The 17,759-nt window shown below is 41.8% G+C and overlaps 2 protein-coding genes across 3 annotated transcripts in view; one reads left to right on the top strand and one right to left on the bottom strand.

Moving 5' to 3' along the window:
• The window catches only part of NDUFAF2 (NADH:ubiquinone oxidoreductase complex assembly factor 2), a 71,483-nt gene extending 54,402 nt beyond the window's left edge, over positions 1 to 17,081 (bottom strand). The window contains exon 1 of the mRNA XM_062609546.1: positions 16,911 to 17,081. Coding sequence (XP_062465530.1) covers positions 16,911 to 17,037 — 127 coding nt within the window. The 5' untranslated portion in view covers positions 17,038 to 17,081. The remainder of the gene's footprint in view (positions 1 to 16,910) is intronic.
• A 118-nt stretch (positions 17,082 to 17,199) lies between these two features.
• The window catches only part of ERCC8 (ERCC excision repair 8, CSA ubiquitin ligase complex subunit), a 29,886-nt gene continuing 29,326 nt past the window's right edge, over positions 17,200 to 17,759 (top strand). The window contains exon 1 of one of the 2 annotated variants that reach the window (XM_062609541.1): positions 17,200 to 17,374. In XM_062609541.1, the coding sequence (XP_062465525.1) occupies positions 17,298 to 17,374 (77 nt within the window). In that variant the 5' untranslated portion in view covers positions 17,200 to 17,297. The remainder of the gene's footprint in view (positions 17,375 to 17,759) is intronic. The other variant, XM_062609540.1, reaches the window with a different exon arrangement.

Genomic DNA, 17,759 nt, shown 5'->3' with positions numbered 1-17,759 from the left:
CCTCTAACTCTGATTTGGAACAGCTGCCTTTCTTTTCCTGAGGGCAAGATGTAAACAACTAAAGGACATGGAAGAGACTATGTCAGTATTATGAACTATACTCAATTGCTTTGGAACATTGGAACAGCAGAAAACAGTTTAATTACTTCTCTTTGAGAGTCTGCCTATATTCCTGTTCCAGATGACAGAGTGACACGAATTAACTGCACTCAAGAATACTGTGGCCTTTGCAAAAGTTTAAAAATTAGTATGACCTGCAGAGATTGAGCTTCTTTTTTCCTCCCTCAAAGGAAAGTCCTGGCCTGGCACAGACAAGGAGCTCCTCAGGAGCATTACCTTACTATTGTATGTGGCCTCCACAGACCATGGAGACCTTCCTTCCAGCTGAAGGTTAAGTCAAATACTAGTAGAGATTCCATTAACAGAAACTTTCTACGAAGTCTGTTAAAATCCTCAATTTGGCAGTCTTCTCTTCTGGTGACAGGATTAAATGGCTTCTTCCAGGACTGGAAAAATATTTAATACACCTGCCAAAAAAATGTGATTCTAACAACAAATGACATTACACTAATTTCAGCAAATACTACCACTTCTTTCTCATATGAAAGGTTCATGTTTTGTTCCAACACAAACCAGAAATCAGAATCTCATAGGCAATCCTATAAAAACACTGAAGATGAATTAAGCTACACAAGGAGGAATGTGTTCCCCTGGCATGTCTCAGGCCCTGCCAGCCAGAGTCAGTGACCTCCCTCCCCACCTTCGGCTCAAAGGTTCCACCTTCCTCCTTCGTCCCAGCTTCACAGCTCATGGGACTACTTGCTTTTCTATTGTGCTGAGCTAAATTGGTGCAGAAATAACGCTCACGAGTGTACTGTCAACTTGAGGGACAGAAGGTATGAACAAGATCTCGCCCTTTCAAACTTATGCGAATCAGGCAACTCCACCTTCAGGTTCACAAGTGATCCTGTCTCCAGTTTTTTGCACTTTATCCCATACTATTACACATCTGGGTCAGACCCAAATCCAGGAGTTGCCCCAGGAGCTATGGCTCAGAAACTGCTTACATGGCATGCCTTTTTGTTCTAAGGTGACAGAAATGTCACAAAACCAGCTGATTTAATAAACTACCTGTCATTTTCCCAATTCAATATTTCAAGAACAATCTAGGAAATTTTGATGCATCACACTGAAGCGAAGTTATTACTTGCTTCTGGATACTTATTCTCAATACTAAAATCAAGACTGGATTAAACAAACTTTCCTTTTTTTTTTTTGTTTTTCTTTTTCAATTAGGAAATACCCATGTATCAGTATCAGGCACATTTTAATAGCACGAACAAATGTCTCTATTTCACCTGAAGAAATTCTTACAAAGATACAAAACTATTACACTGACTTAAAAAAGAAATTATCCCAGACAGATAAAATAACAACCATAACTTAATTCCAAAGTATTCTTTTCATTATTTTATAATCTTTATAACGGGTTTAACTCATAATTAGCAGCTCAACTAGCATTTCAACCTAGAAAAAAAGTAGGTGACCTGCCTTGTTCCCATCTGTTCTGGGTTTAGCAGTAGCTGGGTGCTTTTTGCAAATTTGCACAGCTTGTACTATGAACCAGACCAGATAACTACTCTTGCTGGATAAAAGGAAGCACGGTTAGACAGGTGACAGACCCAGCACAAGGCTGCACAAATACTTGTAACGATAAAGAGAGAGAGGCCAGTGTAAGAAAGTAGATATAAGCAGCACGACAACGGAAGAGAACCACTTTGCCTTTTTTTTTTCCTTTACAGAAATATTAGGTTTTAGATCTCAGATCAGAGATTTACTTTATCATGGAAATAAACCTGGATGTTAATTCTACTATAGCAAAGAATTTTTGCAGAAAATGGTACAATGAACAGGTTGTAGGGGTTTTTTGGCAATTTTAGAGTCCAATATTTCTTGCATATTGCTTAGATCATGTATTTACAGTTTGTGTTTTTAAATCAGTTTAAATACTGAATGCCATGTGCATCAAATTAAATATACATTCATATACACAGCTCTCCCAGTAAGTCTTTTGCAAGAACAAAAAGAGAGGTGAAATTCTGCAAGGCAACAGACATGCAACATGAGCAGTTTTGGTAGGAGGCTTCCCAGACTGGTCAAGGAGGCTTTAAACTAGATGTGTTGGGGGAGGGGGCCATCATTCCATCCCAACACTCCCAGTCAGTTGCCAGCACCTATAATAAATGCTTGGAGCACTGTAGAGATATTCCAGCTGCTCCAGCCAATGAGCCGGCTTCAGTTGGAGCTCGGCTCAGATGCCTCTATACAAACGCCCGTAGCATGGGGAACAAACAAGAGGAATTAGAGATGTGTGCACGTCTACAGGGGTATGATATAATAGGCATCACAGAAACATGGTGGGATGGCTCCTATGACTGGAGTGTTGGAATGGAAGGTTACAGGCTCTTTAGAAAAGACAGGCCTGGCAGGCGGGGAGGGGGAGTTGCCCTTTATGTTAGGGATAGGCTGGAGAATATGGAACTGTCTGGGGACAGGTGAGCAGTTAACAGAGAGTTTGTGGGTCAGGGTTAAAGGGAACATAGCTATGGGGGGCATTACTGTGGGGATCTGTTACAGACCGCCTGATCAAGAAGAACCTGCGGATGAAGCACTCCATAGACAGATAGGAACAGCCTCACGCGCGCAGGCCCTTGTTCTCATGGGTGACTTCAACCACCCTGACATCTGTTGGAAGGACGGTACGGCCCGGCACAAGCAATCCAGGAGGTTCCTCGATTGTGTGGAAGACAACTTCCTTCTGCAAGTAATAGAGGAGCCAACAAGGAGAGGTGCCATGCTTGACCTCGTGCTCACCAACAGGGAAGGGCTCGTTGGAAATGTGATGCTCCAGAGCAGCCCTGGATGCAGCAATCACGAGATGATCAAATTTGAGATCCTCAGGACAGTGAGAAGAGCGTGCAGCAAGCTCACTGCCCTGGACTTCAAAAGAGCAGACTTTGGCCTCTTCAGGAACCTGCGTAGTAAGGTTCCATGGGATATAGCCCTAGAGGACAGAGGGGCCCAAGACTCTTGGTTGAAATTCAAGGATCACCTGCTACAAGCTCAGGAGTGTTGCATCCCAACTAGAAAGAAGTGCAGCAGGAGGGCCAGGAGACCTCCTTGGATGGATAAGGAGCTGCTGAGGAAAATCTGAAGGAAAAAAGAGGCTTATAAAACGTGGAAGCAAGGACAGGCGGCCAGGGAAGAATACAGGGATGTTGTCTGGGAAGCTAGGACCAGGTTAGGAAAGTCAAGGCCCAGTTAGAATTAAACTTGTCTCTAAATTGGAGCAACAACAATTTGATGGATGGACCATTCAGTGGATAAAAAACTGGCGGGATGGCCGCACACAAAGAGTTGTGGTCAATGGCTCAATGTCCAGCTGGAGACCCGTAACGAGTGGTGTCCCTCAGGGATCGGTGTTGGGACCGGTCTTGTTCAACATCTTTGTTGCTGACATGGACAGTGGGATTGAGTGCGCCCTCACCAAGTTTGCCGATGACACCAAGCTGTGTGGTTCGGTTGATACGCTGGAGGGAAGGAATGCCATCCAGAGGGACCTTGACACACTTGTGAGGTGGGCTGATGCCAACCTCATGAAGTTTAACCATGCCAAGTGCAAGGTCCTACACCTGGGTCAGAGCAATCCCAGGCACAGCTACAGGTTGGGCAGAGAAGAGATTCAGAGCAGCCCTGTGGAGAAGGACTTGGGGGTGTTGGTTGATAAGAAAATGAACGTGAGCCGGCAGTGTGCACTTGCAGCCCAGAAAGCCAACCGTATCCTGGGCTGCATCAAGAGGAGTGTGACCAGCAGGTCGAAGGAGGTGATCCTGCCCCTCTACTCTGCTCTCGTGAGACCTCACTTGGAGTATTGTGTGGAGCTCTGGTGTCCTCAACTTAAAAAGGACATGGAACTGTTGGAACAAGTCCAGAGAAGGGCCACGAGGATGATCAGGGGACTGGAGCACCTCCCGTATGAAGATAGGCTGAGGAAGTTGGGGCTGTTCAGCCTGGAGAAGAGAAGGCTGCGTGGAGACCTCATAGCAGCCTTCCAGTATCTGAAGGGGGCCTATAGGGATGCTGGGGAGGGACTCTTCATTAGGGACTGTAGTGACAGGACAAGGGATAACGGGTTTAAACAGGGGAAGTTTAGATTGGATATAAGGACGAAATTCTTTCCTGTTAGGGTGGTGTGGCACTGGAATGGGTTGCCCAGGGAGGTTGTGAATGCTCCATCCCTAGCGGTGTTCAAGGCCAGGTTGGACAAAGCCGTGGGTGGCATGGTTTAGTGTGAGGTGTCCCTGCCCATGGCAGGGGGGTTTGAACTAAATGACCTTAAGGTCGTTTCCAACCCTAACTATTCTATGATTCTATGCTGCTAACAGACTTCAACAGAATCAATTTCTTCTAATTTCTTAGGGAAAAACATTTGAAGTCTTTTTTTTAAAATCTGACATAGTAAAAGAGAAACCATAACAGATGGGCCTGGCTATAATCAAGCCATCATTTATTAATTAATATTTCTTGACTGACTAAAAGTAGAGAGAAACACATTACATCCACTTACACAAGTGATATCACTACAACTTAGACATTCATATTTCCACTATTAGAAGTTTTTGACATCAGGGCAAAGTTTTTTAAAGTTTCTAGAAGATGAGTTCATCTGAAGTTTAAAATAACCCTCATCGTTTCAATATTGTGATGACTACCAATCAGCATTCAGTATTTCTAATTTCTAGCTAGTATACTAGAAAAAGACAACACTTACAAAGTACCAGACCTGATGGCTAAACAGACAACTATAACTCTTCTTAGCTAGAACATTGAAACGGTCTATTGGGTCTCCTGGTAATACCCAGCTCTGAGGCATCTTTCTTATTCCAACTGAACCTTTCACAACTCTTGTACAGCATGAAGCTCTTTGTCACTAGACGTGTTTTTTTTCATTTCTTTCAACAAAGAATAAATGCTTCTTGATAGGGAGATAATAAAGGCTGCTAGATACAAACCAAATTAAGGTAACACTGAACTCACTGTGCCCTGGCTCCATGCTGGCCTGAAAAGGTAGCATCAGAACCACCTTGTGTAAGGGCAGAGTACCACCAAGACAATCTAAAGCGAAGTAGTGCTGAAGTGACCAATGGCACAACACCCCTACTTGAAGTACCAAAAAACACAGCTTATCTTAAACAACTATCCTTAAAAGTTCTTTCAAACTGCAAGTTCTTGTTAGAATTACTTTTTTTTCACCATAAACATTGCTAATGTAAGATGTGCCTTCCAAACTTTCCACTTCTTAAAATAAACAAATAAATAAATAAACTGAACCTTTTGTGATCAATTTGGTCACAGGAGCAAAACAAGTGTTCCTTACCATGCTGTTCTGGATGCATCTTCTTGAGACCCGCAATCCCGCTGGATTTTGCCACTCTGCATGACTGGGAAATGTTATTTACCCCTTGCTCAACTCTTAATCACCCAGTCTGCATTAGAGGAGCAGAACCAGCCAGCAGGCTACAAAAGGAAATTTCCTGTGAGTGCAAATTTGTTGTGCTGGTGATGATGAATTAAGAAAACATTCAGTTCCTCTCTTATGCTCCATACTGTCAGAGAAACAATACCAACAATTCAACTCACTTAACAGTGCAACAGTAAACTGCGTTATCAACCTATGTAATTAACCTTTATACTAATCAAACATAAACTATGCTCCTGAATGAATATCTCCCCTGCTTTAGGCAGAACCTCACCCTGGCTGCTATCAGCCTTTGGGTGGTGCATCCTGATCCAGACAGCAAAACACAATAAATGATATTTCTGACCAAATGGCAGTAGGAGATGCATTTAGTTTTCTATATAACAGAACATGAAGGAGCGAGTAAGCTCAATTATCTCCATTTCTTCACTGCATAGTATATCTTCCTGTTACAGCTGTTAAATTTGAGCATTCTTGACCATACCAATAAGTCACTGCTATAACTCTAAGCAAAAAGGAGAAAAATAGGGATAAAGGTGAAAAAGAAGTGGGCAAGACTAGGAGGCTAGGAAACACTGGCAGTGTTCTGCTATTCTAAACTGCCTTGTTAGATTGTCTTTTAAGATTCCTCCATAGCAAAGAAATAATTATGCCCCAGCACTGAAGGGAAAGCCTTGATTTATGTCTTGGAGCTTTTTGACACCTCCTTATAGAGAAGCAAATAAACAACTGATCAAACTACACAGGTACTGTTGAAGGTGTGGAAAATCTTAGTTGCTTGGAAAACCATGGCATTTAGAAAGTCTGCATTATAGGAAGTTCTGATGCAAGACTGGAATAAAACTCAGGCCAATGTATACAGGCTACTAGATGCAGAAGCACATATCTGCTAAACAGGCATTTTCTTCCAATATGCTTCCAAACACCCCCCCTGTACAAATACTGATGACACACAAGCAATGAAGCCTCATATAATCATGCTCCCTCATTCTATTAACTAGAACAATAACATTTTAGCTGAGGTGATGCCACTTTCACCAGTATCCATTCTCACTTTCTCTCTGGATATCAGTGACTGGATGTAACTAACCTCCTTTCAAGGACATCAGCTCTGCTAGATTAAAGTCTGCTGTGGCTAGTATCTTCAGGGTGCTCCTCAGGCTTTGCAGTGGACATCCTGCTGCACAGTGCTATGTACCTTTCCATTCTATTTTTCTGTTTGTAGTTCTGTGGACCAACTTTTCCTGATCCCTGAGTTCGATATCCATTACAGGTACAAAACATCAATTAGTCCATCCACTTCATGAGTTCCAACGCTTGTGGTATTTTCAATTATTACAGCACTGACCACTGCCTGCAGAAGTCTGCCAGAATCAATCCTTTCTCTGACCTCTCATTGGAAGCAAATTTCAAACTGACTGCTGTTCCCCTAGATAGGGCTTCCAGATGACCAAATTAGTCCTTCACATGCACATGGCCATAAGCAAGGGACACCTAGAAATAGGGAGATAAGATCTTAATTTCATGATTTCCATTTCCTCAACCTGTCACACTCATTTTTGTATATTCTTCATTTCTGTGCAACTCCTGTACCCAGAGGCAGAACATAAAACTGATTCTTCCCTCTCTTCAAAGCAAAGAGGCTCTTATCTCTGCAAATCTGACCTTAAAACTATCAAGCTTCATATGACAGAAACTTTATTTGGTATTTTAAAGATCTATAAAGAACACAAAAAACTTACTGTACAAAGTAGAAGTCAAACCTAATTCCCAGCTGCCTCTATTCTTCAGGAGAAACTGAAAAGGTTACAGTGGCCCACAGGGTAGCATACCAGCCTTCCTCAGCTCCTTTCATTTAACTTCTCTTTTACTATGGTTTCTCAGCTGCACTCTTTTTTTAACCACTTTAGCTTTCTATTCTATATTAAAAAAAAAAAAATCATGTAGCCCCACCAGTTCTATTTAAGTGCTTTCATTTTCTTTTTGCTTTTATTTTACAGTAATTAACAGTTTCTAAAAAAAGATACACTAAATAAGGTACCATCAAAAGTGGACATGGAAAATTTTCACATGACAATCACAAATAACAAAGCATTTGGACAGTATTTATAAACTTGTTAAGTCTAACTCATATAAATAATGAGCTGACATTAATTACACAGACATACTGAAAATTTTTCCCTGTACCAGCTACAGACACAATTCCAGTCTTTTCTATGTTAAATTTGCTCTTTAGTTTGCCAACACAATTTCAAACCTTAAAGCCTTATACAGAGTGGGTGATGTGTTCTTCTTGTACATATTAATGATGGATTTTTTTTTTTTTAAACTCCTTTGGAGCCAGAAAAATGAGCCAAATTCTCCTTATATTTCATGATAATGAAACTGAAAGGGATAAAATTCAGCCATAAAGCAGGTATGATGATATGCCAATAAACCTGATTGATTTAACAATCATGCTTGCACTCATAGCTCTAGTGATTGTGTTACAATGATGAAATGTGGGTAAGATGACTGACAGTTTCAAAATCAACAGAGCCCCATTTTTGGGACAATTTGTCCTCCTGCGGCTGTGAACCTACAACAGGCTCTCCTGTGCTAACTTACAACGGGATGATGTAGTGGTGAGTCAAATCGCTTTTTAATATACAGCTAGGAAAACAAAGTGCAAGCAACTTCATCAAGACAGTACAGATTCCTTAGAGTTATTTTAACTCTTATGTACTATACTGTTTTTTTCTCTATACACAGTACAAGAATGCTATTGAGACAATGTTATTTATTTCTTTATTTTTTACTGATGACTTTCTGGTCATCAAACAGACCTCTAAAACAATCCAAACAACCCAAACCAGAATCTCCCCACACACCTCTACTGAAAGAGTCAACACAGGTTCTCAAACCAAACCTGTGATAATTACAAGTAACCAATGTACAGCATATAAAACTTAAAAGTAGCAGGCAAAATTGAACAAGATCAGTTTAATATCAATATAGACATTCAAGATCAAACTTGGCCATAGTGACAGATAATACGCAAGTTACTGCCTGTCCTCATGACTACTTATTGCTATTTCTGGTTTTCAAGTCAGAGAGATTAACATACCATGCCTGTCGTCAGTTGACTTCTGGCAGCTGGAAGAAAAAAATATATCACTGCACCAAACCACTGTTTTTCAAATATTAATACCTTTATAATCTGCGGTGAGCTCTTCACAGTGTAATTGCTTGCCTGAATAATGTATCAACAAAACTGAAAAGCTACTTTGTCATTCAAGAATTACCATCCCAGAAGCTGGCAGTATTATTTCTGTACAAACACAGATACACACAATTACTTTAGAGCTAGGTTTTTCTGTTCCATAATCTCTCTCACCCAAAAGGAATATTCAGCATATATGTCAGTCACTACCCACTCTCTCTGGAACAATATTGCCGCCATCTGGACAAACCTGTAACTAGCTACTACTGGGACGCGAGAGCATGTAAGTATCTGGATAAAAAAACTGTATGGGAAAAACTCCAACACTTCCACAATACACTTATTTCCAAAGTATTTAAGTCTTAAAATTTGGTTTTGTATTCATTAATCAAAACTCAAATTCTGTGTTTCATTATTATCTTAACACTAGACATGTAAAACCAAAATGAGTTTATTAGCTTTCCACCAACACTTGAAAAATCCAAGTTTTATGTTCAGCAACATTCTGTACAGTTATCTGCAACACTTGATCATCAGTTTACGAATGCTTCATACCATCAGAATCAGTCTCTGCCCTTCCTCACACTTCATTCCTGTTAGTGAGAAAATAACATTTGAAATCAAAAGAAAACAATAGCTCTAACACAGAAGATAACGTTTTGGAGAGATCTTCCACTCTATCCTATTCACTATAAAGCATTAACGGAATGTTTCAGTCTAGTTTTCAATATAAAAATGTACAGGAGATTTTGAATAAAAGTAGCAATTCTAATCTACACTTCTGATCACAGGAAGGCAACAGGCCACTATCTAAAACAGAAAAGAAGCAGCTACAAAAACAATCACAGAGAATTCCTTTATTCTTATCAAAAGTGAAAATTTTTCAAATGTTCATAAAATATGTGTATATTTCTGTTCAAGTCTGGTTTCAATAAAATTTAGGACATCCCACATGTTTCATACACCTGAACACTTGGTATCTTTTCCCTACACAGATTCTTTCTTACTTGCACAATTCTGGTTTGTTGAGAAAAGAGTTCACAAGCCGCAGGGCTTTTATGTAAACTGAGTGGGCATTTGACATGAACAAAAGGTTCCCCTCAGAAATCAGTGCCAGCACTCAATTATTAGCAACAAAATTTACAGCTGAAACTTGGTAATTTCTGATGGCATTTCTGAGAATACTGAGAAATTGTTTAGCTTGCCAGCCTCCTTCATAAAGCTTCTATCACCACAGGTTCAGGCCATGCATGCCCCCTAATACAGAGTTTAGGCGTCATAAAAAAAAACCCTATGGAATACAGAATACTTTGGGCTTTTCCAGCTCCTGCTGGTAAGCTGCAGCTCCAAATCAAGTCAAACCTGAATCTGTTGTTCCCCCAAAGGGAACATAACACTTGCGCCATGTTTTTAGCATCAATACACTATTTTAAAAAGAAACAACCCTTGCTGCTGATCTACTGTTCCTATAAAAACTTGCAGATACTGGCATTTTAGAGAGAGAACTCATTTCAACTCTGAATCATTATAATACAGAGGACAAATGAAGATACTGAAAAAGTTTAAGCTGCTCATTTATCAGCCTTTAGAAAATATGAGAAATATATACCAGATCTTGAATATTTAGTGCTTATCTTCCTGCACTGTTTAATAAATTGGTTATTAAGAGTCCTTATAAATTATTTTCAATGGAAAATGGAATCAGCTACTTCCTGTAGGATATATTTGGTTGTCATAAATGTACAAACTGTTAGAGAAACCTGCATTGTAATTAAAAAAAAAAAAGAACATTTTAAGTATCACTCCGTGTTCTGCAGCAAGAACAATTAATCACATAGCAAAGATATGGCAATGCCCTGACAGTATGATACACAATAACAAAAATAAATGCACTACACTGATAAAGCTAGCCTGTTTAGCAAAATACTTGCCTGAGATCTTTAAATGAGTCATCAATCACTACTACCCCACTGTCTATTCCCACCTTCCTTCACATCCATTTTCAGGACTGGCAACTGAAGAGTCATCTCAGAGTTAATGAGTTATGCTGGATGTTGTACATGTATGGTGTAGTTGTACCATTTGATCACTGTCATCACTTTAAGGTTATCTTGTAAAAAAAAAAATACCACTTGCAGAATGTCATTAAACACAGAGTCATCTTTTCTTCAAAACGAGCCTACCTCACCATATTGCCAAAGGTTTGGCTTGACTTTGAAGAGAACAGTTTCTTCCCACTTATAAATAAAAAATAAAAATCCCTGATAAACACTAAACAATGTACCTTCAGTGCCACCATGTCTGAAGTTCCATGTTTTCAGAAAATTAACTAGTCTAATTCTGAATTCTTTCATAAATGTATGGGCAGAACGGTTTCTTTTTCAGGGTGTTTTCCCTCTGTATTAACACTCAAATTTTCCCTAACCCCTTTTCTATTTCTAGCAATTATCTTCTTTACTGAATTTAACAACTTTTTATTCTTACAGTCTAGGGACTTTCAATGTTCACTTTCTCTCTTTCAAGAAAATTAACACAACCAGACTCAAACAGCTCAGTTTTACATTTCCCTTCCCTTTTACTCCAAACTGCCAAACCTTTCTATATTCACCCAGGAGAACTATGAAAACTTTGCAAGCTCGTATCTTTCTGCCATTCCTTATTAGACCTTTTTAAAGTAACGCAAAACACCTGTTAAAATCAGCACCTTTGCATGTTACTGACAGCTGGTACTGCTGCTTACATCTTCAAAATGATTCCCTACACCACAGTGAAATGCATTCAAGTAGCCAGTTCTTCTAACAACCTAATTAGCTAGAGAGTCAAAATCAGGAATGCAAGATAACTTTCCTGTGACTACAGACAGGTAAAGGTGGTCTCAGGATACAGTTGCTACATCTTGAGTTTGACCTGGACATCCCACAGTTTAGGATATTTGTGAGACTATGTCTATAGCAGCAAATTGATTCAAAGCAAGTGTGGTTTTGTAGTCAATCCTGTGCTGCCTCTATTTATCAACTGCTGATCTGGATCTCAAAGTAGTTTCTGTGTACACAGCTTTTCTCCCCCACTCCCCCAAGAAGAAATCCTCACTTAAAAACATTTCAAAAATCAACAAGATGTTAGGTGCCAAGACAATGTGAAAGCCACACCTGTGACATCTACCTACTTTACCTTTCTGAGCTCCTCAAATTACATATATTGTGGAAGTCCAGTCTTGGTAAACAGACTAAATTTAATCTGAAATAAACTCTTCGAATCACATGATGGAGGTGTAAAGAAACTCAACATCAACCCCTTGTATCTACTGATCAGCTCCTACTACTCCTTACTCATGCAGACAAAGCTCCAGGGTTATTAGCGTCCTGGACTCTGGACTGAGTTCACAAGTGAAAGAAACTAAATACAAATTCTTTGCACCATGGGCTCCATGTAATTCTATTCTAAACTTCTGCCAAGGGCCAGGGAAAGCCAAAAGGAAGTTGTCAGCCAGCTTTTGCTTGAAGCACAAGAAGGAACATGTACTACACACTCCATCCATTCTCACCTCTAGCTGAAGGTGGTATCTCCCCATTGGTCTGAAACAAAGCCCAGCTTGGTCCTGATACACCTACCATGTCTAAAACATAAAAAGGTAAGCAACAGCTGTCTGCTCTGCATGAGCTTATTTGATCAAGTACAGTACAAAAGGATGAAGCCTGTTGGGCCTGGCACTGTGCTAGAGCTACTCAGTCCTCTCCAAATCCAGAGAACAGAAAATCATGGTGCAGACACCATGGAACCCGCACACAAGAGCTCTCTGCAAGGTCTCTACAAGGCTGCCTCTACAAACAATTTTTTTCCAGTGCTGTCTGCATCCTGCACTGGTCTTTTACATAGTCTTTTATACACATAATCATCTATAATCACTGCCCTAGCAACAGAATAAACTGACATATCCTCAGCCACAAGGTAATACAAACCTGTGAAAGCACTGGCACACCTCCCTGCCCTCGAATAGAACAAACCTAGTATGTTCTCTCTAGTGACACCACAAGGATTGATTGACATGTACATAAGTAAAAGCACACATTACAGTGGACGTGAGTCACCTGTTGGTGGCAAAATTTAACGGATATAGAATCCCCTGTGTCCCAGTAACTCAAAGTAGCACGGCAAAGGCACTGCCACAGGAGGCAGGTAAGACTGTATCTTAAGGAAGATACCCCTTCATAAGGAAGGGTTTTTTTCCCTCAAGGAAAGTAAGTAATGATATGTAAGATGGAAACAGAGAAAATGGGTATCCAAATTAAGCGAACACAGAAATGAAACTTATAGCAGCACTAATATGATACACGCTGTACTACTGAATTACATGCCACCGAATCATGTGCCCTTTGTTTAGAAATAAGCATGGCTTGATGCCAGCTGATCCCCCAGTTGAATTATATGACAGTTGACTTCCCGTAAGACCTTCACAGCTACTCTCAGTTTCCTCCTGCACAGTCTGACCTTCAAATGTAATAAAAATACTTTCTTGATCTTCACCAAAATCACTAATTTCTGAAAGTTCTGAACTTCAACTGACAGCTGGTGGATACTCCCCTCCAGCTGACAGGGTAACATTTCTGACAATTCCAAGAACAGTTTTCAACCTGCTCTGCAGCCACACAGCAAATTCATCATCGACAGTCTTAAATTTTGCACACAAAAAGGTCTAAACCCGTCAAAGTATTCTGCACACTGAAAACAATTTTGGTAAGAACCTATCTTGTCACACCAACAATTTCACATCAGTTTTCACTCACTACGTTGTGAATATACTTACAAGCTATTGCTTGTTCCTCTTACTTTTCCAGCACCTATCAGTTAATCTGATTCATGGAGGTTTTTTTTACTTTTGAGGTCACTAAAACCTCATGATTTAGCTAGGTCAATTTATTGTTATACTTCTTAGTTGTGCCTTTAAAAGTTAGAGGAGGTACAGGTATGAACTGTGCTGTATAGCTTTTCAGTTATTCTTCTTAGCCATTCACAGGATCTCTTCCATTGGTTACCCAGATTTATTGAGGCCTGTTTTCCTGAAGCTGTTTTAATTCTGTTTATTTTCCTCCCTCCTTAATGAGTATTACATCTCACATCTCAACAGTCAAGTGTGTTTGATTGTAACAGTGAGCTCCACCAATAAGTATAACACAGAACAAATCAACAGAATAAAAAGCAAAGTTTCATGAAAAAGTTTCACCATCAATTTCTTCTTTGTGTGGAGAAGTCTTTCTTACTTCTTTCAGAGTTCCTTCATTCTGCTGATGCTGAGGAGCTAGGTTTTTTTAGATCATCCAGAGCCACAGGCAGCACAGTGTTAAATATACATCAGTAAATTAAACAGAAAACGGGACTTTCAAAAGTAGTATTTTCAGAAGTAGTATATTCACCCAGAATTCTAGTAGTAGTATTTTTGATACACACTATCCTATCCTCTAGTTACATAAAAAGAACAATAAGGAAGAATTAACTAACCGTGAATGAATACATTTGTGGAAAATGTGGTAATTTTTTTAATATCTCAAATTTCCATTAATAAATCTAAACTATAAGAATCCTTACCTTATTTTCATTCCAAAGACAGAAGCACTGGAGGAGTGAATAAACATTAGCCATTTGCTAGGGTTTGTATTTTATTTTTTCTTACTCTGCTTTTTAATATTTTTTAAATACATTATTTTTCCCAGATAATATGCATTTGACTGACAGATGAATTGAAAAGCAAACTATTAGAAGGCAAAGAAAAATTGAGGCAAATATGGTTAGGAAGTATTAGCGACTCTAACTTCATCCAGGACAAAGTTCTAGCTCTCCCATTTATTTCAAGGTATCTTGTATTATCTTACTCTATCTAACAGCTCATCCTACGCATTCCCACTTCTATGCCAGTTCTAGCTTGCAATTTCATCAAATTATTTTAATCCATTGCTCTATTAAAGTTTTCTATAGAAGGATCAAAGAAATAATAGTGAAAAGTTAGCAGCAGTGAGAAAAAAAAAATAGAGGGAAGAGATCTCTCCCTTATGATGGCAGTAAAACATTGCATCAGTGCAAGCTGGTGGTACACAATCTTCATCAGGCCAAGGCAAAGACAAATGGGAGAATGAGAGGAAAATCCAATAACAGAGGAGTACCGATAATACCATAGACCTGCATTGTATCATCTGTATCACTAAAATAAAGTTAATGTGCAAAAGTCTTAAGATTTACAGCAGTGCTGGTCTCACAGCCTTCAGCCATAGTTGTAGTTGCAGAGGATTTAACAACCAGCCCTCCCAAAGCAAAATCAGTGCAACTTCACCTCCTACAGTTCACCTTAGCAAAAACCAGGAAACATAAAGGCTACTACGATGTCTGTTCTTAGATACAACTACTGCAATTCGTTACTAATTTTAAAAGCCTCTTAATCTGTGCTCCTGCTGAGTTCAATGTCCCACCTCCCCTGCCCTTTTACTGACACTACAACTACCGCGTACTTAAGTCTTAAATACAGAGAGATCAGCCATAAAGTTTCAAGAGAGAGCTTCCACTGTAAAAGGCATGGCAGCATAAATTCAGCTATCAAGAAAAAGTCTGCCACTATTTCTGCTAAAACAAGGCATTTTTATTGGTAATTAAGGACTGGAACTGCAGTAATCACACACGAGAAATCTGACTGTAGTTGTTACCGCTTCTTGTACGCTAAAAGACAAAAACTTTTATATGCCCCTCAGAGTCACCATGAACCCCAACAGAGAGAACACCAACAGCAGAAAGTAAGACACAGAAAGCCTGTAAGTGTTACACTGTTGTATTCTGCAGAGGGACTTTCTATAGAGGCATGTAGTGACAGGACAAGGCGGAATGGCTTTAAACTGGGAGAGGATAGATTTAGATTACATATTCAGAAGAAATAATTTTTCTGAGGGTGCTGAGGCACTGGTACAGGTTGCCCAGAGAAGCTGTGGCTGCCCCATCCCTGGCAGTGTTCAAGGCCAGGCTGGACGGGGCTTTGAGCAACCTGGTCTAGTGGAAGATGTCCCTGCCCACGGCAGAGGGTTGCAACTGGATGAGCTTCAGGGTCCCTTCCAACACATTCTACGAGTCTATGATTAACCCAGAGGAAAAACACACTGCTGACATAAAGGGTGTTCACATGTTCTTCCCAGATGGCTATTTCAGCAGACCTGCTTTAAGTCACTGTCAGTTGTTCATCAAGTTTCACAGCAAAACTGGTCAGCAGAACTGCCCCTGAAGGCGAAGTAACTTCAGAAACCATTACATGCTTCTGAAGGGAAGGTTTGCGCCCCTTCCTTCCCTCCCTCCCTTCCCTTTAGGAAGTGTAGTGACTTAAGTCTCAGACTTTCTGCACAAGAATACAATTGTGCTCTAGTTGCTGGGGCCATATAAAACATGGAGAACAGCAAACAGATAAACAAATCTGTGCAGGCAGAGGAAACAGGACTATGAAATATTAAAGCACGGGGACTGAGACATCCTCAGGGAAACTGCCTTCACTAAATTACACATAGGTATGCAGTGGAAGCATAGTATCTCCAGAGAATGATGTGAGGACATGCTATGAGAGCACCCAGGCTCCGGGAACACATGCAGAAACATAGAAAACTATTTCTCCTTGGAACGCAGTGAACATACACACAGGAGTTAATAAAAACATATGCAGAAGTGCTCTGAATTATCAAGGCAGGGGGGTTGGAACTAGATGATCTTAAGGTCCTTTCCAACCCTAACTATTCTATGATTCTACGATTCTAAGATGAGTCAATCTGTTTATTGCTGCCTACCTACCTACTACAGGGTGATGGCTATGCTCCAAAATCTCTCAATAACTTGCTTTAGGCTTCTTCTTGCCTTAGAACATCAACCCACTGATTAACCGAACACTTATCCCGAAGCGAGCCGCACAGGATGGGCCTACCGCCGGTCCCCTTCCCTCGTTCCCTCACCTATAGGAGACCTACCCAACTGCAAACGGCAGCGGCACGGCTATCGACCGCGAAGCACAGCGGTCCGCCGGCAGATCGGAGGGTCCCCGCGCAACCCTAACCCCAGCCACCAGCAGCCACCAGCAGCCACCAGCAGCCACCACCACCACAGGCCCGGCGGTCCCCATCCGCGGTCCTCCCGCCTCCCGGCCCCCACGCGTACCTGGGCGAGTCTCGTGCTTAGGCACCCGGTAGTACTTGTTGCCGAACTGGTCGGTGCCCACCAGCTCCTTGTCGGGCCCGAAGAGCCGCAGGCGCAGTGCGCGCAGCGCTTGCCAAGACCAGCTCATCCCGCCAGAGCAAGGCTCACCGCGCGGCACGCAAGATCACCGCCACAACCTACCACCCGCCGCTGCCTCTCAAGCCCCGTCCCCGACGGGTCGCGTCATACGCGCGCGCCGTCCCGTGCCCTGACCTGCCCGGTCGAGCGCACAGCCTGACTCCGCCCATCTGTAGCAGACATGCCAGCAACACCGCTCACCATTGGTGGAGGTCGGCCACCCCTGGCCCAAAATGGCAGAGCAGAGAGGAGTGGCTTCAGGGTTCCGCCATGTTGGGGTTAATTTGGGCTCGTCAGGCCGGGCTCGACGATCCATTGCGGCTGCGCCGGGCCGAGGCTACCCGGAGGTAGCGGGGACCGGTGGGGAGTTAGGGGCGGGTGGGGCTGCGAGCGCGAGGAGGCCCCGGAGGCGGTGGCAGCGGCAGCTCCGGGCGCTGTCGCTTCGGAAGCGCTCACCGACCCAAGCTGTGCTAGGCAGGCCTGAGAAGGGGCTCTGGCCGAGAGGGGAGCTTTGCCCTGCCCCGCCCCGCCCCGCCCCGCTGAGTGCTCCGAGCAGGGGGAGCCGGCAGCCTCCGGAGGCCTCAGCAAAGGCTGCCCTATGTCCGCGGTGCCTTTTCTCGGAGCGTTCCGCGGGGTTTTCAGCTGTGGGGGTCAGCAGCCGTGGGGTGGGCTGAGTAGGGGCAGGGCAAGGAGCTATACCCTCGTCTGTTGCTACCGTAACAGTTTCGCCAG

This window comes from Pezoporus occidentalis, unplaced genomic scaffold (genome assembly GCF_034315485.1).
Source record: "Pezoporus occidentalis ecotype Australia unplaced genomic scaffold, CSIRO_AGI_Poc_V1 ctg139, whole genome shotgun sequence".
NCBI lineage: Eukaryota > Metazoa > Chordata > Aves > Psittaciformes > Psittacidae > Pezoporus > Pezoporus occidentalis.
Note: the sequence above shows the minus strand (reverse complement) of the source record. Positions and strands in the feature narration are given on the sequence as shown.